The sequence below is a fragment of the Dryobates pubescens genome, chromosome 35 (assembly GCF_014839835.1).
Source record: "Dryobates pubescens isolate bDryPub1 chromosome 35, bDryPub1.pri, whole genome shotgun sequence".
In the NCBI taxonomy this organism is placed as follows: Eukaryota; Metazoa; Chordata; class Aves; order Piciformes; family Picidae; genus Dryobates; species Dryobates pubescens.
The window spans coordinates 7883595-7910313 of record NC_071646.1 but is presented as its reverse complement, the minus strand read 5'-3'; the positions used below and the strand labels follow the sequence as shown (position 1 = coordinate 7910313).

Here is a 26719-nt window from a genome sequence, read left to right as displayed (position 1 = left end):
TGGGCTCTTCTCCCAGGCACCCAGCAGCAGAACAAGGGGACACAGTCTCAAGCTCTGCCAGGGGAGGTTCAGGCTGGATGTTAGGAAGAGATTCTTCCCATCAAGAGAGATTGGCCCTTGGGATGTGCTGCCCAGGGAGGTGGTAGAGTCCCCATCCCTGGAGGTGTTTAGGAAGAGCCTGGCTGAGGCCCTTGGTGCCATGGTTTAGCTGATCAGATGGTGCTGGGGGAGAGGTTGGACTTGGTGTTCTCCAGGGTCTTCTCCAGCCTGGTTTATTCTGTGTGCTGGAGTTTAGCAGCCAGGCTGCTGGGGTTTTTCTTGCTGGAGTGTTTCCACAGACTGCATTTGATGCTTTGTGGCATGCAGGTGGCAAGGTGCACTCTGTGCTGTTGATGCAAGCAACTCAGCAGGGCATAGGCCAACTTCTCATCAAAAGTAGAGTTTGCGGAATCTGGCTTCTCAAGGTGACCTTGGGATGACCTTTGGGGCTGGATGACCTTTGGGGCTGGATGACCTTTGGGGCTGGATGACCTTTGGGCTGGATGACCTTTGGGCTGGATGACCTTTGGAGCTCCTCTCCAACCCAAACCATTCTGTGATTCTAACCTCTCACTGACTCCTTTGAATGCTCCTCCTATTTTCTCTCTGCAGTTTACAGAAGCCTCATGCTAATGGACTCCCAGACTTCCTGCCACAGCAGTGCTCTGCTAAAGCCAGCAGGTCCCTGCAGGCCCCCCTCTGACAGAGCAGGTGTGCTCTGCATCACTTGCACTGCTTTGCTGAGGGGCTGTAGCCCAGCAGGGCAGTTTGTGGCAGTAACCTCCCTTCACCAAGGGTGCCCACGTGCAAGAGTGCTCCATGGATGTTGCAGGCTAACACTATGGTCCTGTGACTTTCTTTGCAAGCTCAAATCTTCATCCTTCCTGCTTAGATTTGGCCATTAAGGCTAACTCCAGGGCTGGCTGAGTGCAAGCAGTGTGAGCTCTGCTTTTCTTTTAGAGCAGCACTCATTTATCTGCAAGACCACAGGCTGCCCTTGCCAGCATCCAGTTTTATTTGTCTGAAACACTCTTGCCATGATCTTTCAAAGAAAGGAGTCTTGACCTTTTATAAGCTGTGAGAGCCCTAATCCTGCTACAGAGCTGTCCCTGTCCACAGAAATCAACACCAACCTTTTCCAGAGAGCTGCAGAAACGAGGGAGGCTTTTTGCCTAAGTCAAGGAAGGTTTGAATGGAAGAGTTTTTATTTAGCTCCATGATGAAACAGCTCAAAAAATAACCTAACTTGTGGAGGTTTGAGTGGTTTGCAAGAGGAGCATACAAAATATGGACAAGGAGGAAGGGTTTGGAGCTGAGGCAAAGCAGGGCTGGAGTGGAGCTGAGGAAGAAGTTCTTCAGGGTGAGGCTGCTGAGACTCTGGCACAGGCTGCCCAGGGAGGCTGTGGCTGCCTCCTGCCTGGGGGTGTTCAAGGCCAGGTTGAATGAGGCCTTGAGCTACCAAGTCTGGCTGAGAGGTGTCTCTGCCTGGGCAGGGAGGTTGGAGTGGATGAGCTCTGAGGCCCCTTCCAACCTGGCCACTGATTCTGTAGCTAAAACAGTGTAAAAATCTTCCTGCTGCCTAACTTTGTTTGCTTGACTCCTGTCCCCAAAGCTGTGCAAGCATTGCCCTCCCATGTGTGGCAGAGATGTGCCTCGAGGAGCTGAGAGAAGCCCCAGGAGCACCTTGGCTGGGGCTCACTTTTCACACCAAGATTTGACTCCTGGGTTTTTTCCTCCTTGCCAATGTTGTCCTCCAGCTGAGCTTGGTTTGCAGTCCCCTTTTTGAGGAAGAATTTCAGCTGAGATTCTCTTTGGCTTCCTTCCCTGTGTTCTGAGGGTCTGGTGCTTCCCCAGATGCTTCTTGTGTAGGTGTCCATTTTAATGTGTGTCTGTGCAGAGCTTGCCTGGGAATCCAAACATCTGTGAGGTTTGTTTGTGGAGAAGATGAAGCTATTCAGTCTGACAGCTGTCAGTCTGAGATGTGTTGGTGCCTTCCTGTGACATTTCCATGAGCCTGCTGAGAGCTCCTCCAGCAGCCAGGCTGCTCATGTGCTTGCACTCACTCAGTGATCTGTGATTGATAGTGCTTGCAAGAGTCAGCCAGTGGCCTCCTGGCTTGGAGCAGACACTGGCTACAGGGCCCGGAGCTGATCATCCCCCTGGGATCAGCACTGGGGAGGCTCTGCTCCTTGGTGGCAAGGGACAGGAGCAGAGGCAATGGTTCCAGGCTGCCCCAGGGGAGGCTCAGGCTGGACATGAGGAGATATTTCTGCCCTAGAAGGGATCTCAGCCATTGGCAGAGGCTGCCCAGGGCAGTGCTGCAGTCACCATCCCTGGGGTTGTTCCAGCAGCTGTGGCCCTGGTGCTGAGGGGCATGGTTTGGTGCTGAGCCTGCAGTACTTGGTGGAGGGTTGGGCTGGGTGAGCTTGGAAGTCTCTTCCAACCAGATGTTTGCTGTGATTCTGTGACTCTTCTTCTGCCAAAGCCATGTAGTTTCTGCTGATGACTGTTCCATACCTTAAACCCAGCTCTGTATAGCCTTAACTGCTTCTTTGTGGCTTCAATCTCTGTGAAACTGGCTGCAGGAGTTACTTTGCCAGCTGTCCCTGCTGGGCACACACCATGGATCCCATGGATGTGTGCAGCTGGTGAGACCCTGTGGAGCTGCCCAGAGGTGAGCAGGTAGCATGGATTGATAAAGCTCTTCTTCAGTCAAACAGCAGCAGCTCCTTCAGTCATGCTCAAGGCAGCTCTCCCCAGGGCTGTCTGTATTTATCCTTACCCTGAAGCCCTGGGCTGCACAGATCTTAGAGCAGTTGTAGGAAACCTCTTGGTGGACTGGTTCATACTGGTGCCTTGGTTGTGTTCTTATCCCTAGTGCCCATCAGTGTGACACTTCAGCCAGGCTGTGTGCTCAGAGGCATTAATGTCCCCTACATGAACTGAGATGTCCAGAGCCTGTTCTGCCCATCTGCCTTGTCCAGATGTTGGTGTGGTTTGAGTGCAGCTGCATGTGGGGGAGCCAGGCATGGCCCTGTGGTGCTCTTTCTCAGTGCATACACCTGGGCCAGTAACTCTGGGTCTGGTCTCTTCCAAACTAAGGCTTTGACCTCCTGAGTGGCATCACATGGCCACAGGTTTGTGTGTGCACATCTCTGCTGAAGGTGTTTGTGTGAGAGGGTTCTCTGGGACCCCTTATTGTTACTGGAGCAAGATGAGCACCTCTAGAGTCTGCTGGCTACAGTGGGTACACAGCAGGGGTAGAGCAGTTGTGTTCTTGCCCAGGGAGGTGGTGGAGTCCCCATCCCTGGAGGTGTTGAAGGGCAGTGTGGCCATGGCACTTCAGGACATGGGTTAGTGGCCATGGTGGGGTTGGGTTGATGGTTGGACTCCATGATCTGAGAGGGCTTTTCCAACTGGAACAATTCTGTGACTGTAAGTAGAATCCTGGAACAGCTTAGGTTGAAAGGGATCATGAAGCTCATCCAGTTCCAACCCCCTGCCATGGGCAAGGACACCTCCCACCAGCACAGCTTGCTCAGGGCCTCATCCAGCCTGGCCTTGAGCCTCTCCAGGGAGGAGGCAGCCACAGCTTCCCTGGGCAGACTGTGCCAGCAAGGGAACCTGAATGATTAGCTTGTGTGTGAATTGCTACCCACAAACATCTCGACCTGAGGGACTCTTGCATCCCCATTTGTTTTTTTCCCCATCTTTTGACATCCTGGAGGCCTTGTGAATGTTCCTGCTGTGTCCTTTGCCTGCCAGAGGAGCTGCTCCTTCAGCTGAGGGGCTTTTAACTTGCTGTCTGCCACCATTTTGGCTGTGCTGTGCAGCCATCTTCTCAGATGGTAATGAGCTCATGGTCACAGGAGATCACAGTGTGTGGGATCAGCTTCTGGTACATGCTGGACAGAAGCTTAACCTTACCAAAAAGGCTCTGCTGGTTGGGAGAGACCTGCAGAGATGGCAGTGAGTGTCCTTGGTTAGGAATGCAGGCTTGGCATAGACTGAACCAGGCAGTCCAGGAGTAAAGAAGGTTCAGAGTAATTCCCACCCTTCACACAGACCTCTGCTGCTCCTAGGTAGAGCCCCCTGAAGGGGCTACAGGAAGGATGCAGAGAGTCCGTTCCAAAGGCCTGCAGGGACAGGACCAGGGGCAAAGGCTTCAGAGCAGATTGAGCTTGGATGTGAGGAACAAGTTCTGCACCAGGAGGCTGCTGGAGCACTGCAGCAGGTTGCCCAGGGAGGTGGTTGAGGCCATCCCTGGAGCTGTTCCAGGTGAGGCTGGACAGGGCTCTGGGCAGCCTGATCCAGTGGAGGATGTCCCTGCTGAGTGCAGAGAGGGTTGGTCTAGATGGCCTTTGGAGCTCCCTTCCAGCCCAGACCATTGTGTGATTCTGTGTTGATCAACAGGCATTTCCCAGCCCTGCTGTGCTTTGGGCTCCTGAGGCACTGGGAGCTGTTTCTGCCTCAGCTGCTGTTGGAACCTCAGCCTTCAGGAATCTGCTTGCTGGTTTGCAAGGCTTCCTGACCGGGAAGGGCTGTGTGCCTCCAAGGGTCTTCTGTTACTGGATGGAAGAGAAACTGTTTTATTCTTTGCTAGTTTGTTTTCCCAGTGGGAGGTTTGTGTTTCACCTGAGGCCACCGGGCCAGGCAGCAGAGCTGCTGAGCCCTCAGCCTGGCGCTGCTCTCGGCCTTTTCTCTCACTCCCATGCTTTCACTTTGCCTTTCCTGCTTGGCCATTTTCTGTCAGGAGAAACTGTCCTTTTTTTGTCACTTCCTCCCACTGATGTTAGTGTGCAGGAGCTCACACAACCCACAGCATCCTCTGTGGGAGCTGCCTGGGCACCTGCTGCTGCGAGCCAGCTGCACCGAGCTGCTCCGTGGCCTCCGTGCGCAGCGTGGGAGCAGAGCCAGCCCCAGCCAGGGCCTGCTGCTCCTGTGCAGGAGCTGTGCAGGGCTGGGGGCCTGGGTGTGTTTGGTGTTGAGATGAAGTCAGATGTTTGCTTTCAGAGATGAAGCCTAGAGCTCACAAAGACCAAGCCTAAAGGCAGTTCTAAATACAGCAGAGCTTGTGCAGGTTTCTGGGGGCAGTCTGTGGGCTGCCTGTGCTTGGTGGCTGATGCCACTCTGCTGCTCCTGACTGGCAGCTCTTTTCTGCTGAACACATGGACTTCTCTCCTACAATACCACTTTTTCCTCCTTTTCTGTCCCTTCCTCTGACTCATTTGCTTCTGAAAGTCTGATCTCCATGCTCTGTGCAGAGCATCAGCCCTGTTGCTGCTGCAGTGGCTCTTGCAGTCCCCATCCTGTTTCTCTCTTCCTGAGATAATGCTGCTAATGGGAACAGATGAACAGGGCTGGGGAGACATGGATCCATCAGTTTGGGTGAAACACTTGCTGACAGGAGGAGGCTCTTCTAGTATGTTGGAGGGGATGCTACCCCTCTGCTCTGCTTTGGTCAGACCCCCCTTGTAGTGCTGGGTCCAGGTCTGGAGTCCTCAGCACAGGAGCTAGAGGTGTTCAGCCTGGAGAAAAGAAGGCTCCAGGGAGACCTAATAGCAGCCTGCCAGTACCTGAAGGGGCTACTGGAAGGATGGAGAGAGACTGTTTGCAAAGGCCTGCAGGGACAGGAGCAGGGGCAATGGCTTCAAAGGGGAGGAAGGCAGATTGAGATTGCTTATCAGTGGTGGAACATTGGAACAGGTTGCCCAGGGAGGTGGTTGTGGCCTGTCCCTGAAGATATTCATGGTAAGGCTTGGCAGGGCCCTGGGCAACCTGATCTAGAGGAGGATGTCCCTGCTGAATGCAGGGGGTTGGCCTGGATGAGCTTTGGAGGTCTCTTCTGGCCTGGACCATTCTGTGACTGTGTTCTATGATTCTGTGATCTTTAAAGGTCCCTTCCAACTGAAGCCAGTCTGTGATTTTGTTGTTTACTCATTAGAGCTGCTAGATTTTGTCTGCTGTTGCTGGATGTTGTGAGGCTTGGCAGGCTTGGAGTTGTCATGAATTATTCTTTTCTCCTTGCTAAATGTATGCACAGTTTTCAGCAATTAAATGTGTTCCTTCAGCAGCTTGAGAGAACTCAAACAGTTCTTGCATCATCTTCTTCCTTTCTGCCCTTAATTCATGCAGCAGAGTTGTCCTCTCCAAAACATACAAAGAATGCAGCTTCTGCCATGTCCTTCAGCCACAGCTGTGTGGCAGTGAAGGCAGGGCTGTGTGGTCAGCTGGCATTTGCCAGGCTGCACAGGTGGGCACAGTCCAACAGGATGGCATTCAACAAGTCCCAAGTGCCAGGGGCTGCACTTTGGCCACAACAACCCCAGGCAGTGCTACAGGCTGGGGTCAGAGTGGCTGAGAGCAGCCAGGCAGAGAGGGACCTGGGAGTAGTGGTTGGCAGGAGCTGAACATGAGCCAGCAGTGTGCCCAGGGGGCCAAGAAGGCCAAGGGCAGCCTGGCCTGCATCAGGAACAGTGTGGCAGAATGCCTGCATCTCATCTTTATAAGGGAACAGCACAAGCTGGTTCCCCTCCTCCTTCTCCCTCACTCTCCCCTTCGTGGTGCAAACCTTCCCTGTGCTGTGAGGAGGAGGTTTGCAGCCTGGCCTCAGCCTTTAGCTCAGTTTCAGCTGCGGGTTTGGTATGGGGGGCGGAGAGAGGTCTGGTGGGGAGGGGGCACGGAGGCCTGGGGTTATGGCCTGGTTTGGAGGGAAGTTGCAGAGGGCTTTGGCCTAAGGAGGTTCTTGGAGAGCCATGACCGAGGTGGACTATGGAGTTGTGCATTCTGTGTGCTCTGTGCTGCTCCCTGCAGCGATGAATAACTTCCTTTTAAACTCCCAATGCTTCCCACGCCCCTGGGGAGCCTTCGGCTCCTGCGGGCAGGGCTGGAGAGCATCTGTCTCGCTCCCTAAAACGAAGACATTAAGTAATCCAACTGTGTCTCTTCAGTGCTTGCAGAAGCCAGACCTCAGCAGTGACACCAAGGACAAGGAGTACAAGCCCCACGACATTCCCCAGCGGCAGTCGGTGCAGCCGTCCGAGAGCTGCCCCCCGGCGCGGCGAGCCAAGCGCCTGCGAGCGGAGGTGAGAGGACCTGCCCCTGCTGCCCCTGCTGCCCCAGCAGCTGCCAGGCCAGATGCCATTCTGATCTGCTCACTGATGTCTGAGCACAGCAAGGAGCTGTTGAACTTTTTCTTTGCCTTGTAAAAGCTGCTGGAATGTTTGCAAACACCTAGCCCATGGCGAATGTGGTAAGGGTTGTGTGGGGCCCTAGGGGTGTTGGTGAGGGCTGGAGTGCCGAGAGGCTTTCTGCTGAGGCTGTGAGCTGTGAGGGGCTGCTCTCATGTCTGTAGCAGGACTGGAAATAGTGTGGGGCTCAGGTGAAAATACAGGTGGCAGATGCTAGGAATGAAGTTTGTCTTCAGCAGCTTTGATCTCTGTCATTCCCTCAGAGCAGACCCAGACTGACAGCAGTTGTTCTGGACAGGTCTTGGGAGGTTTCTGTGAGTCTTTCATGAGCTGAAAAACTCAGTGTGAGCCAGCAATGTCCTTTTGCAGCCCAGAAGCCAGCCATGTCCTGGGCTTCATCCAAAGCAGGGAGAGCAGCAGGGCAGAGAGGGGATTCTGCCCCTCTGCTCTGCCGAGTCCCCACCTGCAGCACTACTTCCAGTTCTGGGGCCTCCAACACAGGGACATGGTGCTGTTGGAGTGGGTCCAGAGGAGGGCACAAAGATGGTCAGAGGCTGGAGAATCTCCCCTATGGAGACAGGCTGGGAGGGTTGGGGCTGTTCAGCCTGGAGAAGAGAAGACTCCAGGGAGACCTCAGAGCAGCCTTCCAGTACTTGAAGGGGCTCCAGGAGAGCTGAGGAGGGGCTTTGGACAAGGGCTGGGAGTGCCAGGACAAGGGACAATGGCTTTGAGCTGGGAGAGGGGAGACTGAGAGTGGAGAGGAGGAAGAGATTGTTGAGAGTGAGGCTGGGGAGACTCTGGCACAGGTTGCCCAGAGAGGCTGTGGCTGTGCCCTGCCTGGAGGTGTTCAGGGCCAGGCTGGATGAGGCCCTGAGCAAGCTGTGCTGGTGGGAGGTGTCCCTGCCCATGGCAGGGGGCTGGAACTGGATGAGCTTTAAGCTCCCTTCCAACCCAACCCCTTCTTTGAATCTGTGAGGTTATGAAGCTAGATGATAGAGCAGAGAAGCTCTGTTCCAGCATTAGCTTTTTTCAGTCCCAATTCAATCAATTTGAGATACTTTGCCCATGCAATGTAAGGGAAAGCTTGCCCAGCACCAAGTCAGTGTGGTTGTGCACAGTCAGAGAGGGTTTGTCTAACTTGTGCTTCAGAAATCACACGTCTTTGGCTAAGCATAACCTTTACTGGCTCTGTGTAGAGCTCTCCTGTGCAGCCACATTTGAGGCATGTTGCTGGAAAACTGCAGTGCTGTGATTTCAGCCTCCCCAGGCTCTGCCTTCAGAGAGTTTACTTGCTTTTGTTAGAGCAGATGAAGAGCAGAGGAGGCTCATTCCCAGGAGATGGATTTGTTAGTGATGACATCATGAGTTGGGAAGGTCATGATTGCCTCTTCCTTCCCCATCCAGGTTCCTGTTTCAGTTTGTTTCAGACCCTCTGTTAACTCCAACGGTTCTAGGCTTGGCCTTTGTTACTACTGAGCAGTTCAGCTTAGCTGTTGCAAGTCCTGCCTGGGACTGTTCCTAGTTAGTAAGTTACAATTAAGGTTTTCTAAAGCTTTTCCACTCCAATAGCCAGCCACCAGCAGATTTATGATTGTGACAGTTTGGCCTGAAACTTCCCACTTGAAGCATCTGCCTGTGGTTGAGAGATGCTGCTTCTCACCTCTCCTTTAAAGGGGAGCAAACACACTGAGACTGCAGCTGCTCCTCTGACTGTGGTGTTGGGTGACACCGCCCAGTGCAGGCTTTTGTCGCTGCTAACTGCTCCCAATTAGCCAAAACACAAAGCTACCCTCCCAGCACTTTCCTTGGGGAGGCCAAGAGCCGAATTGTTGTGGCAACAAAATGCTTGGTTAAGAAAACACAGAGAGAGAACCAAGGCCGAGCGGAGCGGCCGGAGCTGGGGGAGCAGCCCGGTCCGAGCGGAGCAGCCGGAGCTGGGGGAGCAGCCCGGTCCGAGCGGAGCAGCCGGAGCTGGGGGAGCGGCCGGGGCCGGGGGAGCAGCCCGGGCCGAGCGGAGCAGCCGGGGCCGGGGGAGCAGCCCGGTCTGAGCGGAGCAGCCGGGGCCGAGTTGAGCAGCAGGGCTGATTCCCTTATCAAGCAGCTGTAGTGTTTTAAGACAGTAAGTTGCAACAGCTGAGATGTGTTGATGTGATTGTTCTGTCCCAGGGCAGTGCAAAGCCAGGCAAGCTCATTTAATGCATTCTACACTGAAGCTACAAGCAGGTGGTTTGTGCACTGTTCTGGTTGCAGAGCAGCAGCGTTTGGTTAATGACTTTGCTGTCATGAGGCATGCCAGGACTTGCCAGTGTCTTGCATTGTAACACCTGAGTTATTCTCATGTTCACTGGCTTGACGTTTCCTGCATCTCAAGGCTGCTTTAAACCACCTCCTGCAAGCCTTTCAGGAAGTGAGCTGAAGGGAGGTGCTGTAAATGATTCTTACCGGCAAACAGTGCAGCCTGTGGGATGAGGGTTAGCTGGCAGCTGTGAGATAGTTTGGCCTTGCTGTCCTGCCTGGTGAGCAAATGCTGAGGAGAAGGTGTTCATGATTAGAGAAGGGCAGTGAGAGCTGCAGGCTGGTTTTGAAATGAGGAGAACTTAGCTGTTTGATGGAGAAAAGGGTAGAGGTAGAGACCAGAGCAGTGCTGAGGAAGTGAAAGTGAGATGAAGTGATGAAAGGGCTTGGGCTGAGAAAAAGAGCTGCCCTTGTGAGGCTTAAGCACAGAATCCAGACACTCATGGGAGGTAGAGGTGCAGAGCATGGGTTGTCTGATACTGCATTGCCTGAGTGCAGGCTGACCCCAGTTCACTATCACTAAATATGACAAACAGCATTTTGTTTGCAACCTCTGCCTGTCCCATGGAAAGAGTAACCTGGGCAAAGAGAACACACAGAGTGAAGGGAATGTCAGAACCACTGTGCAGACTGAAACCAAGCAACAAGCTGAGCCCACAGAAAACCCCAAACAGAACAGGAGCGACCCCCAGCCCCTCACACAGCTGAGGATGCATTGGGCCAGAGGAGCTGCGGCTAGAGCCTGGCCAAGTCCCATTGCCTGGGCTTCAGGGAGGGGTTGATAGTGGCCTGGCCTCTGTGAGTTGCCTTGAGAAATTAGGCTCAGAAAAGCCAACCTTGGAGAATGCTCTCTGTGCACAGGGGGAGCTGAGAATTGTCTTCCCACAGTGTGAAAGCTTCCCAGAGGGAAGGGGAGGATTACCTGGGAGCCACCTTGTGTTGAATGCTGCCCAGTGAGCTCCTGCTTAGGAGCTTCTGCAGAGGGAAAGGGAATCTCTGACAGCCCAAAGTTCCTTGCTGCTGCTTTGCTTCTCATCAAGTTCCCCTGAAGCTGAACTCAAAGTGAGGTGTGAGTGGCACAGGCTTTGCAGGCTTTCATTTCAAATCTCTCTCCCTTGTTCCCCTGTCAGTTCTCCCTGAGCTGTGTTAGAGAATGGAATAGAAGCCTTTCAGAAGTGCAGGTTGCCTTTTTAGCCTTAGTCATTTGTGAGTATGAAATGGTTCTCTGAGCTTAAATGAAGTCCCCAAAGCTTTATCTGATTTCCACCTGCCTGCCTGGCCTACAACAAGCCAGCTTACAAGTTTGAAGACCTCTGTTTTAGCTCAGTGGAGTGCTTGGGTCTCACAGCAGCTTGTTCTCAGAAGCTCTGCACTCCTCTCGTGGCATTAATCAGAGTGGCTGAAGAAAGAGTGGTTTTTAATTTGAAAGTCAAAGTTGTTCTCTCTTCCCTGTGCTTCTCTCAGCTCTTGAGAGGGTTGGAATCTGTATTTTAAATCTTGGAGGGGTTCTCCCCCTCTGCTCTGGGGTGCATTAGAAGGGCTGCAGTGAATAGGTCTAAGAGGTTCCCCTGCTCCTTTGCTCTGCCCTGCTGAGGCCACATCTGCCATATGGTGCCAAGTCCTGGCCCTCAGTTCAAGAAGGAGTTCAGGGAACTGTTTGAGAGTCCAGCCCAGAGCCCCAGAGCTGCTGCAGGCAGTGGAACATCTCCCTGTGAGCACAGCTGAGGCAGCTGGGGCTGGGAGCTGGGAGCAGAGCAGCCTGAGGGCTGCCCTCAGTGCTGGGGATAAAGCTGTGCAGGGCTGGAGCCAGGCTCTGCTCAGGGATGGCCAAGGGCAGCGCAAGGGGCACTGGGGGCAAGCTGGAGCAGAGCAGCTGCCAGGGGAGCAGGAGGGAAAACTTTGTCCCTGGGAGGCTGCTGGAGCCTGGAGCAGGCTGCCCAGAGAGGCTGTGGAGTCTCCTCTGGAGCCTTTCCAGCCCCACCTGGATGTGTTCTGGGTGCCCTGCCCTGGGTGCCCTGCCCTGGCAGGGGCTGGGGCTGGATGAGCTCCAGAGGTCCCTTCCAGCCCCTCCCATTCTGTGATTCTGCCACCCAAGCTGGCTGAGCAGCAGGGACTGGCAGAGCATGGTTTGGATCTCAACAGACCCTCTCTGGTCAGGACTCCCAGAGCTGGGCACAGTCAGCTCTTTCCCTTCTTCAGAGCCAGAGCAGCTCTGAGGGGGGCAGGGTTGATGCAGGTGGATCTCCTAGGGTCTGCAGCCTTCCCTGCAGCACTGCAGGCAGAGGCCAGATGGAGTCCAAATGGTTGGAGTCTCTGCAGGCAAGTGGCCTGGCTGCAGCTGGCAGAGAGCCTTGTCCCACGTAGAGCTGTGAAACCAAAGCCTCCCTGCTAAGGTCATTGCTGATTCTGTTTTCCTTTTCTTGAAGGCAACCAACCTCAAAAGTGAATCTGACACTCCAGAGGCCAGAACTCACAACCTGAGGCGCAGGATGGGCTGTGCCCCCCCCAAGTGTGACAGTGGTGAGTGGCAAATGGGGAGCAGGGCAACACTGAGTGTGGGGAGTGAAGCAGCAGCTGGGTGCCACTTCTGCTCCTTGGTAGAAGCTTCCTCTGAGCTCAGCACTTGGAGCAATGCAAAATAGGTTAAGAGAATATTTCTGTTAATTGTTATTAACTTGGAGCTAATTGTGCAGATGGCCTCCTGCTCTGGGAATGGTGTGCTCTGTGTTTTCAGTGCTTGGCTGTGCTTGCAGAAGGTCATTTCAGCTGCAAGTTTCTACTTTCTTAACCTGCCTTTGTCCTGTGGAGCCCTGAGCCCACCTCAGTGGCCTTCCTCTAGTGACAGGCTTGACACTGCTGGATCTAGGTCTAGGGAGAGTCTCCTGCCCCTCTGCTCTGCCCTGGTGAGGCCACACCTGAAATATTGTGTCCAGTTTGGGGCTCCCCAAGTCAAGAGAGACAGAGACCTGCTGGAGAGAGACAGAGAGCAGCAAGGATGCTGGAGGGCCTGGGACATCTGTGATGAGCAAAGGCTGAGAGCCCTGGGGCTGGTCAGTCTGGAGAAGAGAAGCCTGGGAGGGAATCTGATCAATGTCTATCAATATCTGAGGGGTGGGGGTCAGGATGAAGGTGCCAGGCCCTGTCCAGTGGTGCCCAGTGACAGGGCAAGGAAGAATGAGTACAACCTGGAACCCAGGAGGTTCCACTTGGACATGAGGAGACACTTCCTTGGTGTGAGGCTGCTGGAGGCCTGGAGCAGGCTGCCCAGAGAGGTTGTGGAGTCTCCTTCACTGGAGCCTTTCCAGCCCTGTCTGGATGTGTTCTGTGTGCCCTGTCCTGGGTGTTCCTGCTCTGGCAGGGGGGTTGGACTTTTCAAGGCCCCTTCCAACCCCTAGCATTCTGTGTTCATTGTCCTTTGCCCTCAGCAGCAGAGCCCTGGCACTCTCCATGCTCTGTTGGATAGACTGGGGGGGGAGGTGTTGCCCTTTGTTGTTGTTTGGAGGGGGAGCAGGTTGGCTTTGGGGGTTTGGTTTGCTGGTTTAGGGGGTTTGTGTCATGGCAGGAGTGAAGCCTGGAGGAGGGATTTGCTCAGGTGAGGTAGGAGTGGAGGAATGCAGAGGAGCTGCTGCTTTGTCAGGCCACCTTTGCTTCATGCTCACCTCTCCTAGGTGTTCATGGAAGCTGCCACTACAGGAAGGTGCAGGGTGAGGATGATCAGAGGAAGCTGTGGTCCTGTTTCATGCCTCCATGTGCCATGCTGCTGTGCAGTCAGTGGAGGAATCCAAGCACTTTGCTAACACCACATGGAAACAAAGTCTTAGCTTATGAAGATAGCCAGAATCTCCTTGCAGTGGGGTTTCAGATACCCTCTCAGGTGTGGACAGCAGTAGCCATTGCTGGCTTGGTGTTTGTGATGCAGGGCTCTGAGGGCCTTGCAGGGCTTCCAGTCTTGCCTTTAGCTGAAGCAAGTGTGAACAAGGGTACAAAGCCTTGCAGCAAGGAGCCTGGAGCAAGGCAGTCTACCAAGTAACAAGAAATGCCAAACATCAAAGCCTTTTGTGACAACTCCATTTTGATGGTTTCTCTCCTGGTACAGCAGAAAAGGAGCTGCACAGCACAGTGAAACTTGCTGAGAAGAAAGAGCATGCAGGGGAGCCAGACAGAGACAAATCCAAAGTCCGAGCCAAGAAGCCAACAAATGCTGTGAGTACAACCTGCTGCTGCTGCTGCTTCCCAGGGCCTGCAGCTGCCTTGGCCCTGCCTTGGCTGGGGCTCCTGGGTTCTTCCTGTCACCCTCTGGGTGAGACAAAGCAGTTTCTGTGCTTCTGAAGCTTCATGTGCTACAAAGCTGAGAATAAGAGGAGTTCAGTGTCTTGTATCTTGTTTCCTGCTCTCAAGGTACAGTCTCAGAATAAGCATTTGGTGAGAAGAGTCCAAACTGAAGTCATCTTTCTCCCTATTGCTCTTTGTTGCCAAGCTTGGCACCTGGTGCCCAGCAGACCTGCCACTTACTCCACAGTTTCAGCACTGCCTTGGAAACTTTGTTGCTCAAATGCTTCCCAAAATACCAAGCCTGTTCCTGCCCCAGCTCTCCACACACCACCACTCACCCCCCAAAACCCCAGGCTGAAGGCCATGGGACTTGGTCTCACTTCTGAGGAGCTGGTGCTGAGGTTCAGGGAGACCTAACAGTGACCTTCCAGTACCTGAAGGGGGCTACAAGAATGGTGGAGAGAGACTGTTCCCAAAGGCCTGCAGGGACAGGACCAGAGGCAGTGGCTTCAAACTAGAGCAGAGCAGACTGAGATTGGATATCAGGAACAAGCTCTTGGCCATGGGGGTGCTGCAACACTGCAGCAGGTTGCCCAGGGAGGTGGTTGGGGCCCATCCCTGGAGATCTTCAAGGTGAGGCTGGACAGGGCTCTGGGCAACCTGCTCCAGTGGAGGATGTCCCTGCTGAGTGCAGGGGGTTGGCCTGGATGAGCTTTGCAGGTCCCTTCCAACCCAAACTGTTCTGTGATTCTATGGTTCTTCCTGCCCATGCCACTCCTTGGATCCTTCCTAACCCCAGAAGTGTTCTTTGGTTTAATCCACACCTACAGCCAGCTACCTGAGAGTGGAAGTTCCATGGAAATAGGTTTTCATGTGAGGCTGCCAGAGCCTGGAGCTGGCTGCCCGGGCTGGGTGTGGAGTCTCCTTCTCTGGAGATACTGAAACCCACCTGGATGTGTTCCTGGGTACCCTGCCCTGGGTGTCCCTGCTCTGGCAGGGGGGTTGGACTGGATGATCTCTAGAGGTCCCTTCCACCCCCTCCCATGCTGTGGCTGTGATCCCCACTCTGGGCTGTCTGTCCCAGGTGGATCTCTACGTGTGTCTGCTGTGCGGCAGCGGCAACGACGAGGACCGCCTGCTGCTGTGCGACGGCTGCGACGACAGCTACCACACCTTCTGCCTGATCCCTCCCCTCCATGATGTCCCCAAAGGGGACTGGAGGTGTCCCCAGTGCTTGGCTCAGGTAAGCTGACACAGCAGGCAAGGCAGCCTGAGGGGGTTTGTGAGGCTTTGGGTTCATGTTTGGGGTTGGTGTTCTATGTCAATTGGTGCTGGGGATACGAGAGACAAAGGGAAGCAGAAACTCAGGTTGGGAGAGAAGCTGAGAGGGGGAATGGAGCCTGCACAAAGTGGGAAGCCAAAACTTGCTGTGCCTGTAGTGAATGCAGTGGGGTTTAGTGGGCATCTCCCCTCTGTGTGTGAGGGGAGGGAGACCTCCACAAAAACTGACAGAGCTCAGCACTTCAGGGGCTTGGCTCTGCTGGGGGAAGGAGAAATGAGCCATACAAATCTGCAGAGATGTGAATCAGCTCATTCATCAGGACTGGGACTTGCTGAAGGAGGCAGAGCAGTTTCTTCCCCTGACCCCTGGGACTCAGGGCAGTTGTTGGTCAGGTGTCCTGCTTGCTGCCACAGCAGCCCAGTAGTGTAACACCTGAGCAGGCTGACAGAATACACCTGTGACCATTTCCTTCTCAGTGGGGGAGGGAAAGCTGGGCCTTCTCTCTCAACCCACCACAATACCTGACAGAAATAAGGATCTCAGGCTTGAGGAGGGCAGGTTTAGACTGGAGATTAGGAAGAAATTCTTGGCAGTGAGGCTGGGGAGACCTGGGAGAAGGTTGCCCAGGGAGGCTGTGGCTGTCCCCAGGCTGGATGGAACCTCCAGCAGCCTGCTCTAGTGCGAGGTGGCCCTGGCCCTGGCCCTGGCCCTGGCCCTGGCCCTGGCCCTGGCAGGGGGGTTGGAACTGGATGATCTTTAAGTCTCTTCCAAGCCAAACCACTCTTTGAAGCTCTGTGTCTTTCCCACTGCAGGAGTGTAACAAACCTCAAGAGGCATTTGGCTTTGAGCAAGCAGCAAGAGACTACACCCTGCGCACCTTCGGGGAGATGGCCGACGCCTTCAAGTCAGACTACTTCAACATGCCCGTGCATGTAGGTCCAGCTGCTGCAGCAGGGGGCTCTGCACGCTGGGAGAGGGCTGAGAGGGAGCTGATCAATGTCTATCAATAGCTGGGGGTCAGGAAGGGAGGGACAGGGACAGCCTCTGCTCACTGTGCCCTGGGGCAGACAAGGAGCAGTGGATGGAAACTGCAGCACAGGAATTTCCACCTCAACGTGAGGCTCCCAGAGCCTGGAGCAGGCTGCCCAGAGAAGTGGTGGAGTCTCCTTCTCTGCACCTTTCCAGCCCTGTCTGGATGTGCCCCTGTGTGCCCTGTGCTGGATTCTATGCTCCTGCTCTGGCAGGGGGATTGGAGTGGAAGATCTCCAGAAGTCTCTTCCAGCCCCTGACATCTGTGAGCCTGATGCCATCAGCTGCAGTTCTTTTTTGTTGTTGTTTTGGGGTTTTTTCTTGCTCAGTTAAAATCTGTGACTTTTGAGAGGGAGGGGAGAATTCTGGTTCTGCTGGAGTGAAATCCCAAAGCAGAGGTTCTCCTGGGTGTCAGTGAGTCCTTGTTCCTGCTGGTGTCGTGGGTCCTAGTTCCACCAGCTTCTTGGGGGGGTTGTTTTGGGTTTTTCTCTTCATGAGTGGTGCCTGGCAGAAAGAGAATTCTCTGTCACCCTTCTCTGAAAGAGCAAAGCAGCAGCATGGCCAGAGCCATCAGTGGGACGGTGTCTAGTTGGAGGCCTGTGTCTGCTGGAGTCCCTCAGGGGTCAGTACTGGGACCAGCACTGTTCAGTATATTCATCAATGACCTGGACTAAAGAGCATCTGGACCAGGATAGGTTGGGGACTGAGCTGTTGGGGAGCAGTGAAAGGGGAAAAGGACCTGGGGGTGCTGGTGGGTGGAAGGTTGACCCTGAGCCAGCAACGTGCCCTGGTGGCCAAGCAGGCCAAGGGCATCCTGGGGTGCATTAGAAGGGCTGTGGTGAGTAGGTCAGAGAGGTTCTCCTGCCCCTCTGCTCTGCCCTGCTGAGGCCATGTCTGGAATATTGAGTCCAGTTCTGAGCCCTTCAGGTCAAGAAGCACTGCTTGAGAGAGTCCAGCACAGAGCCATGGAGCTGCTGCAGGCAGTGGAACATCTCCTGTGAGGAGAGCCTGAGGCAGCTGAGGGCTCTGTAGGTTGGAGAGGAGCCTGAGGGTGACCTCCTTGCTGGTGATGAAGCTGTGCAGGGTGATGCCCAGAGGCTGGAGCCAGGCTCTGCTGGGGAATGCCCAATGCCAGCACCAGGGGCAGTGGTGGAAGCTGAGGCAGAGGAAGTGCCATGGAAATATGTTTCCACTGTGAGGGTGACAGAGGCTGGAGCAGGCTGCCCAGGGGAATTGTGAAGTCTCCTTCTCTGGAGACATTGAAAACCCATCTGGATGTGTTCTATGTGCCCTGCCCTGGGTGATCCTGCCCTGGCAGGGGGGTGGCCTGAATGATCTCCAGAGGTCCCTTCCTAGCATTCTGTGATTGTGTCCTGGGTGGAAACTTTTATCTACTGCATTTTTTTTCCCCTCTTGTTGAAATGATTTTGGAGCAGGGCAATATTTCAGCTGGTTGGAGCTTCCTGCCTGGGGCAGTTGGTATGCACATGAGCTTTATCTGTGTCCTTCTTTCTCTTCTCTGCACCTCTAGATGGTCCCCACCGAGCTGGTTGAGAAGGAGTTCTGGAGACTTGTCAGTACCATTGAAGAGGATGTGACAGTAGAGTATGGAGCTGATATTGCTTCCAAGGAATTTGGCAGTGGCTTCCCAGTCAGGGGTGGGAAATTCAAAGTTAGAGCAGATGAAGAGGTAGGTCCTGACTGGCTCACTGTAGAGGTTTGTGTTGCACAGCAGTGGTTTGCAGAGTGCTTGCTTTGTGTGTCTGGCACAGCACTTGAAGAGAAGTGCACCAGAGGGTTGGATGAATCAAACTTGCTGTGCTCAGACATTAATGGCCAGGGGTTTGTCCTGGGAATTAATGAATAACTTCCAAACAAAACCCCAAGAAGTTCTCCTTTTAGCAGAGCAGCTCAGCTGAGAGCTGTGCAGGGAGCAGGCAGTGCAGGGCTTGTCCTGGCTTTGTTCACTTCGTGTTCCATGAGGCTGTGACTGCTCTGTTCCATTCTCAGGAGTACCTTGACAGTGGCTGGAATTTAAACAACATGCCTGTGATGGAGCAGTCTGTGCTTGCTCACATCACTGCAGACATCTGTGGGATGAAGCTGCCCTGGCTGTATGTGGGAATGTGCTTCTCTTCCTTCTGTTGGCACATAGAGGACCACTGGAGCTATTCCATTAACTATCTGCATTGGTGAGTTGGAGGAATACACTCAGCCTGAGAAGCAATCTCCCTTTCATCCCCTCCTCCCCCTCTTAATGAGTGGAGTCAAAGCAGACTCCTGGAGTTCAGACAGGTAACCTGTGGGGTCCTTAGCAGCAGGGTGCATTGATTTGCTTTGGGACCAAGAGGTCATGTTTTGGAAAGAGACATCCATTCCCAGTGCTACAAATCCATGAGAGCTGCAGCAGACTCCATCCAGTGTTTGGTTCTGCTCAATGTGAAACTAAAACCCATGCAGGTTTTGTTTGAACACCATCTAGCTTCAACTAACAACCTCAGGGCCCTGCATCCTTTTTTGTCTGTTAGATCATTCTGTCATAAATCCTCTCATCAAGCAAGCTCTTGTCAGCTGTAATCAGGACAGACCTTTGCCATCCCTTTGATGTTCTGAGCAGATTGAACTTCTTCAACTCCTCACCTTACAGCAGCTTTGCTGGAGGAGTTCTTGCCACTCCTCCTGAAGCCTGGCAAGCTCTTTGCCTTGCCTTGTTCACACAAGTGCTCAGCAAAATGGGCAGATGACATCCCAGCAGCTGTGCAGGAGCAGCTTTGTGCTGCTTGTTCAATCGTTGCTCCTTGAAATAGCTGCTGCAGCACAGCCTGAGCAGTCAACAACTTCAGTCACTTTCTTCCTGGGTGCTTGACATGATTCAAACAAACGTTGGAGTGAGCTGAAGGCAATGAGTGATCAGGATCAGCACTGCACAAAGGAGCTAGGAAGGAGCTGCCTTCTCTTTGCCTTTCTTTTTGGTCTGGGTCTTCAGTCATGCTGAAAAATCTGGGGAGGAGAGGAGGGTTGTCTGGTTTGCAATAGCAACATCTCTGCTAGGAGAGCTTCCCTCACTGCTGTGACAGTGGCATCCTCTGCCCTGTGACCTGTCCTGGCTTGCACTAACGTGTGTGCAAGGCCACAAGGTGTGGAAGTGCATCCAGGGACAGTGCCCCCAGGGACAGTGCACAGAGGTATGCAGAGCTGGATAGTGCCCCCAGGACAGTGCACAGAGGGGTGCAGAGCTGGACAGTGCCCCCAGGGACAGTGCCCAGAGGTGTGCAGAGCTGGACAGTGCCCCCAGGGGTGCAGAGCTGGACAGTGCCCCCAGGGACAGTGCCCAGAAGGGTGCAGAGCTGGACAGTGCCCCCAGGGACAGTGCACAGAGGTGTGCAGAGCTGGACAGTGCCCCCAGGGACAGTGCCCAGAAGGGTGCAGAGCTGGACAGTGCCCCCAGGGGTGCAGAGCTGGACAGTGCTCCCAGGGACAGTGCCCAGAGGGGTGCAGAGCTGGACAGTGCCCCCAGGACAGTGCCCAGAGGTGTGCAGATCTGGACAGTGCCCCCAGGGGTGCAGAGCTGGACAGTGCCCCCAGGGACAGTGCCCAGAGGTGTGCAGATCTGGACAGTGCCCCTAGGGACAGTGCCCAGAGGTGTGCAGATCTGGACAGTGCCCCCAGAGACAGTGCACCCAGGTGTGCAGAGCTGGACAGTGCCCCCAGGACAGTGCCCACAGGGGTGCAGACCCTCACAGACCCCTGGGAAGGTTGCCCTTCCATGCTTTCAGTTCACTTCTCCCCCAAGCAAGCTCTTGATGTCTTTCCTTTTCCTCTGCAGATGTTCTCCTCTATTTCCTGTCAGCTTAGAGGTTTAAGTCTGGCTTTAGCCTGTTCAAGAGCAGAGTGTAATTGAGGCTGCTGCTGTTCTTAGCCAGAGGAGTCAGGCTTCATGAGCTGCTGCTGCAGAGACAGTGCTGCCTACTCTGAGAAGGCTTCAGAAGGGAGTTGTTGTAACAAACCAGGGGTGGCATGTCCAGCTTCAGGGTTGTGCCTCCAAGGAGCTTTGTGTCCTGGTAGAGTGTTTTGAGCAGGGAGTCCCAGGTGAAGCAGGCTCCAGCAGCAGCCCTTCCACAGGGTTGAAGGCAACAGCTCTCCTGCATGGCTCTAGATTCTGTTTGCTTTTGAACTAATGAAAGGGGGACAGCAAACTCTTTGGCTTCTAAAGATGCCAGTGCTGCTCAGAGGAAGACTTGCCATCATCTCTGAAGGAAGCAGTGTGGCTCTGTCAGGTGTGGAACTGTCACCTTCATCCATTCCTGCAGCTTTCTGCCTCCCTAAGGCTGACCCCTGAGCACACCCCCTAGGATTGTGGCTCTCTCCCTGGCTGCTCTCCTGAAGTCCACAGGCCCCTGGTACCAGCATCCTGGCCCAAGTCCACTGCATCCCCTCCTTGGCACTGGCACACACCGAGGAGCAGAGCTCCTGACTGGCCTGGGACTGGGTCAGGACATGGGGCAGTTTGTAGCTGCATCTGTGGCTGGTCCCCATGAATTCATGGAATGGTTGCAGGCCAGGTCCAAGGCTGCCCAGTCACTTACCACTGCTTAGTGACCACTTGTGCTGCTCCTTGTGACAGCAGTGTAGCTGCCCAGCCACAGACCCTCCCACTGGCTGTCCTCTTCCCCATGACAGAGGTGCTGCTGGAGCACAGGGTAAGCTCCTAGGGCTGAGGGATGTGCTGCTGGAGCACAGGGTAAGCTCCTAGGGCTGAGGGATGTGCTGCTGGAGCACAGGGTAAGCTCCTAGGGCTGAGGGATGTGCTGCTGGAGCACAGGGTAAGCTCCTAGGGCTGAGGGATGTGCTGCTGGAGCACAGGGTAAGCTCCTAGGGCTGAGGGATGTGCTCCTGGACTGGTACTGCTCTTTGCTTCTGGAATCCTCCCAATTGCTTCATGATCTGTGGGGAAAATGAACTCTCTTGGGACAGCTTTACTCTGCCAGCTCTTCAGGAGTCTTGGGGGAAGGAGCTTTGCCTGTTCCCTTCTTTTCTAAAGGCCTTTTCTCCCCTTGTTCTTCAGCAGGGGCTGGCAGGCATCTGCACCTCTGTGCTGCAGTGATGGTGCAGCTTCACGGTCCCCCTGCAGCAGCATCTGCTGGGCACAGCTGCACAGCCCTCAGCTGCTCAGCTGCCTTGCACTGGGCCAAGCTGTTGCTGAGAGCTCTTTGTTCCTATCCTGGATATGGATTCATTTACTTTTTTTCTTGATGTCTTCTGCATAATGTAGAAGTTTGATTCCTGCTCAGGATAAGTTGCTGTTGTGGCATTGAGACAGAAGGGGCTGCCTTTGGTTGTTAGATCCAAGGGTCTGTGCTGAGGGTGAAGGACAAAGAGCTGGAATCAGCAGAACTTCACTGAGGACTTCTTCAGGCTCTTTTTTCCCCCCCCCTCTCATAATACTCTAAGTGTGTGCTCAGAAGTGTAGGCAGTTAAAAGCTTGGTGCTGGAGGAGGGAGCTGTGTGGCATGGGAGGATGCAGGAAGCCAGGCAATGCCTGCATTCCTCCCTGGTGCTGGAGCCTTCCTTTGGCAGAGGGTTTGCAGGCAGGAGGCTGAAGGTGTGACTGACAAGACTGCTTACATGTAACTGTTTTTAATAATCTTGCAGGGGGGAGCCTAAAACGTGGTATGGAGCCCCAGGGTATGCAGCTGAACAGCTGGAGGATGTAATGAAGAAGCTTGCTCCAGAGCTCTTTGAATCTCAGCCAGATCTCTTGCACCAACTTGTCACCATAATGAACCCGAATACTTTGATGGCCCACGGAGTGCCTGTATGTCGTTGGACTCCTGTGCTACCTCCCCCCAGCCACCCCCTGGCATTTGCACTGAATTCTGCTGCAAAGCTGCTAATGGAAACCTCTTGTATTGCAGAGATGCTGTGGTAGTTTCCCTGTGTGTTGTCTCTTCCTTGTCTAGTGTAATGTGCCAGTGTGAAGAGATGGGCAATGGGATCATTGCTTTTGGAACCGCTTGGCAAACTCTTCTCTGGAGGTCACCTTAGCCCATGTCTGGTTCAGGAGCTCAGATGGGAAGTTTAGTCTCCACCTTTGAGGCACTGGCAGGAGCTCTTCCTGTGTCTGCCTGATCAGACACCAGTTGTTTTGGCAAAGCCCATTCCTCCATTATTTGTCATCCACATCCTCTTATTTTTCCTGGATAAGTTCTTAGGTATTTAAAAGCATTTTTCCATCAGTTTCCATCATGCTCCGTGCTGGATTCCTCATGGGAATTATGTCCCTTTACAACCTCATTAGCTTTTGGCTAGCTGACCTTGGGGCTTTAAAGGAAATCTGCAAAAAGTAGCAAAATTTGTGGTGTCCTTTGTGCTTTGAGAGACTCCTGAATGGAAAGGTGCAGGCAGAGCTGCCTGCTCCACGCTGGCTGTATAGCAGCAGCAGATTTGCAGCAGGATGAACTGTGGAGTAGATTCCAAATTGCTCTTCCCCTCCAGCTGCACACTGGGCAGAGCCTTGCCTGTGCTTCCCCCATGTAAGTGTGCAGGAGGCACAGGCAGCTGACTGAGGCTGGCTTAGGGGGAGGGCATGGCTGAATGAAAGCCCTTTGCTTTCTAGGGCTTTGTTTTGAAGTTCTCCAAAGTCCTCACAGAAGTTTCTAGGAGCTGGAAATCCCTCTTCTCTTCACAGCCCCAGCTCTGTTCAGCTTTGACCTAATGCCTGTGTGTCTCCTCTCCTAGGTGTATCGAACCAACCAGTGTGCTGGGGAGTTTGTCATCACCTTTCCCAGAGCTTACCACAGTGGCTTCAATCAGGGGTTCAATTTTGCTGAAGCTGTGAACTTCTGCACGGTCGATTGGGTAAGCTCCAAACCCAGCTGTTCATTAACATTCCGTTCCAAAGCTGTTCCTAGCTGCTGTGCAGCTCTAATTTACTGCTGATGCACAAATCCAGTCCACAGATCAGAAGGAGCCTGGTCCTGGAAGCATAATGTGCTGAGGCTCTGTCCCTCATGCAGTGAGCTGTGGCCTCGTCTGCTTCCAAGGCGCTGGTTTGAAGCCACACGTTAGGGCTGGTGCATATTCTGCTGCAGGAGGCAGGCAGGGTCCTGGGCATGGCTGGGATATGGGGAGCACCACAGCTGCTGGAATCTGCTCCTTCTGTGTCCCCAAATTCCCTCCAGATTGTCAGGAGCTGGGAAGAACTTTGTTCATTGCACTGGGAGTTCTCTACCAGGTGCTTTGTAAGCTAAAAAGCAAAGCCAGCTCAGACTTCTGTGCTGTAGCTGTGTGACTGAATCAGTGACACATTGAGCACCCAGGAAGAACAGTTAAAGACTCTGAGAGTCCTCCAGAGGGAGAGGGTGAGAAGCAGAATTGCATCCAGTGTGAGTACAGCCTCTTGGGTAACAGAGGTGCTGCTGTAGGCTGTAGGGAAGAGAACCTTCCTGAGAAGAGAAGGGAACTGAACATTTCCATGCTCCAGCAGGGTGTACAGAGCAGTACAGAGCAGTGCTCTGGGAGTGAGCTCATTGAAACCAGACAGGCACACAGGAGTCCTGGTGGGTTCTAGGAATTCAGTGGCCTTTGCCTTCTTCTAGGCAAAAGCAGGTAAAGGATGGTTGCTCCAAAGCTGCAGGCAATGATCTCTCCTTGCCAGCAGATCTCAGACACACAGAGTTGCTCGAGCCCTGGAAGACCCTTTGAAGCTGCTCACACTCCGGATTGCTCCTCCTGGGATTTCTCCTTTCCCCACCCCCAGGTCTGGGCTGTTTGTAAACACAGCCCATCTAAAACGTTCAAAAAGCATCACTGGCAAGTGGGAGATGACTGAAACTGCAGGAAAGCTTTCTGTGCTCTTTGCACATTGGATTTGGTTTGGTTTTCCTCTTGGCTTCCCATGAGGTTCACACTGGGCCCTCACACCTGTGCCAGCATTGCTGTGTGCCTGGCCACTGACAGCCTTAAAATCAAGCTACAGGTAACCTGCCCAGCGCATGAGGAGCTGTTTGCTCTCCCTGGGGTAGGCTGGGGCCTGTAGTGGTTCATGGAGTCAGCCCTTCGTGGTGGTCTCTCCCAGGTGCCACATCCTTGACCCCAGCTCCACATCTCGCAGTGTCCTCCCTGACAGCTCCGAGCAGCTCAGGCTCCCGGCTCTGAACGACGAGCTCTGCTGCCAGGAGGAGCTGTCCTGCTCTCTCACTTGGGTGGGCTTTGGTCAGCAGCACAGCAGCTGCTGCAGTGTCATCTCCAGGGGAACTCCTGATCTGCTCTCCCCTGCAGCTGCCCCTGGGCCGCCAGTGCGTGGAGCATTACCGACTGCTGAACCGCTACTGCGTCTTCTCCCACGATGAGATGATCTGCAAGATGGCTTCCAAGGCAGATGTCCTGGATGTGGTGGTGGCTTCCACGGTCCAGAAGGACATGGCCATCATGATTGAGGAGGAGAAGAGGCTGCGGGAGAAGGTGGACAAGCTGGTGAGTCGCGGGAGGTGGAGCGGCAGGGCGAGAGCGGCCTGGGGCCTGTTCTCAGGTACGGCAGGAGGGTGACCACCGCCTGGCACTGTGCCCTCACAGCCAAGGAGGTCAGTGACAGCCTGGGGTGCATTAAGAGGAGTGTGGCCAGGAGGTCAAAGGAGGTTCTTCTCCCCAGAGTCACAGAATACATCTGGTTGGAAGAGACCTCAGAGATCATCCAGCCCAGCCCTCCACCCAGCACTGCAGGCTCAGCACCAAACCATGGCCCTCAGCACCAGGGCCACAGCTGCTTGAACACCCCCAGGGATGGTGACTGCAGCACTGCCCTGGGCAGCCTCTGCCAATGGCTGAGATCCCTTCCAGTGCAGAAATATTTCCTAGCATCCAGCCTGAACCTTCCCTGGAGCAGCTTGGAGCCATTTGCTCTGCTCCTATCCCTTGCCACCAAGGAGCAGAGGCTGCCCCCTCCTTGCTCCAACCTCCCTGCAGGGAGCTGTAGAGAGCAAGGAGGTCTCCCTCAGCCTCCTCTTCTCCAGCCATGGTGCAGCTTGGAACCATTTCCTCTGGTCCCATTGCTTGACACAGGGAGAGGAGGCTGCCCTCTCCTTGTTCCACCCTCCTCTCAGGTACTCTCTCTTGGTGAGACCTCACCTGCAGTACTGTATCCAGTTCTGGGCACTCCAGCTCAGGAAGGAAGAACTACTGAAGAGAGTCCAGTGCAGGGCCACTGAGATGCTGAGGGGACTGGGACATCACTCACATGAGGAGAGGCTGAGAGCTGGGGCTGGATAGCCTGGAGAAGAGGAGGCTGAAGGGGAATCTTGTCAGTGCTTACAAATATCTAAGGGTGGGTGTCAGGAGGATGGGGCCAGGCTCTGCTCAGTGGTCCCAGGACAGGACAAGAGGTAATGAACATAAATTTGAACACACTTTGTCACTGTGAAGGTGGCAAAGCACTGGAACAGGCTTCCCAGAGAGAGGCTGTGGAGTCTCCTCTGGAGACATTCAAACCCCACCTGGGTGCCCTGCCCTGGGTGACCCTGCTCTGGCAGGGGGGTTGGGCTGGGTGATCTCCAGAGGTCACTTCCAACCCCTTCCCTTCTGTAATTCAATAACTGAGAGCTCTACACAGAACCCTCCTGAGCAGCACTGTTGGTTTCAAAGGACCACCTGGGTGAGGAGTTGTTCATGGTGCATCTAGTTTCAGCAGCTGCCCTTTCCCATCGCTGCCTCTCCTCAAGTCAGAGCTCTTCTGGCACTGATGGAGGCAGAACAGCCACCGATGGCTTTTCCTGAGCGCAGCTTTCTGTCCGCCTGGGGTTTACCTCTGATTTCTGACTCCTTTCCTTTGATAAATTCAGCTGCTGATGTCTTAGCTTGGAACAATCCTCTCTGCCCCAGACCTTGCAGTGCTGTCCCCCCTCTCCTGCAGGGAGTGACTGACTCGGAGAGGGTGGCCTTCGAGCTGCTGCCCGACGACGAGCGGCAGTGTGTGAAGTGTAAAACCACCTGCTTCATGTCTGCTGTCTACTGCCCCTGCAAGCCTGGGCTGCTGGTCTGCTTGTACCACGTGGAGGACCTCTGCTCCTGTCCCACCTACAAATACAAACTGGGGTAAGCTTTGGAGAGCCAAACCCCTGTGTTCTGGGGGGGTGCAGTGGAGGTGCCTCCTCTGCTCTGCCAGCGGTGCCAGGCTCAGGATTCTGTTTCTCTCTGCCTCTTGCCAATGCAGTGCCCCCAAATCCCTTTTTGGTGCTGGCATACAAGGACTCTGTGATCAGCATTCAGCCCTCCTTGCTCTACAGTGGCAAGAGTTGCTGCATCAGGAGTTTGGCTTTTTTATGTGCAACAGCCAGGTCATCCTCCCTCACACCCAGCCCTTGCAGGCAGTCCTTGTTCTGCTGCCTTCCTGTGGTCATCTTCCCTTTCCTCTTGTTGCATCTTCGTCCCAGATGAATGCAGCTTCCCTCAGACAGTGCCACAGTGGCTTCAGCTGTAAGACTGAAGCAGCGCTGCAGTTGTCTCGGGAGGAAACCAGCCTGGCTCTAGGCCTTCATTATCATAGTGGCTTGAACTTGCCCCCGCAGTGAATGGCAGTGTGCCCTCAATCAAAAACCCAACCAACCAACCTGGTCCC

At 54.2% G+C, this 26719-nt stretch overlaps 1 protein-coding gene across 1 annotated transcript in view; it reads left to right on the top strand.

The window, feature by feature from the left end:
• The window catches only part of KDM5B (lysine demethylase 5B), a 73219-nt gene that overhangs the window by 18069 nt on the left and 28431 nt on the right, over window positions 1–26719 (top strand). Inside the window, exons 5-15 of the mRNA XM_054176581.1 lie at window positions 6990–7124; window positions 11951–12044; window positions 13624–13727; window positions 14881–15039; window positions 15891–16010; window positions 17639–17797; window positions 18118–18299; window positions 21760–21922; window positions 22846–22965; window positions 24388–24582; window positions 26015–26196. Of these exons, the coding sequence (XP_054032556.1) occupies window positions 6990–7124; window positions 11951–12044; window positions 13624–13727; window positions 14881–15039; window positions 15891–16010; window positions 17639–17797; window positions 18118–18299; window positions 21760–21922; window positions 22846–22965; window positions 24388–24582; window positions 26015–26196 (1613 nt within the window). The remainder of the gene's footprint in view (window positions 1–6989; window positions 7125–11950; window positions 12045–13623; window positions 13728–14880; window positions 15040–15890; window positions 16011–17638; window positions 17798–18117; window positions 18300–21759; window positions 21923–22845; window positions 22966–24387; window positions 24583–26014; window positions 26197–26719) is intronic.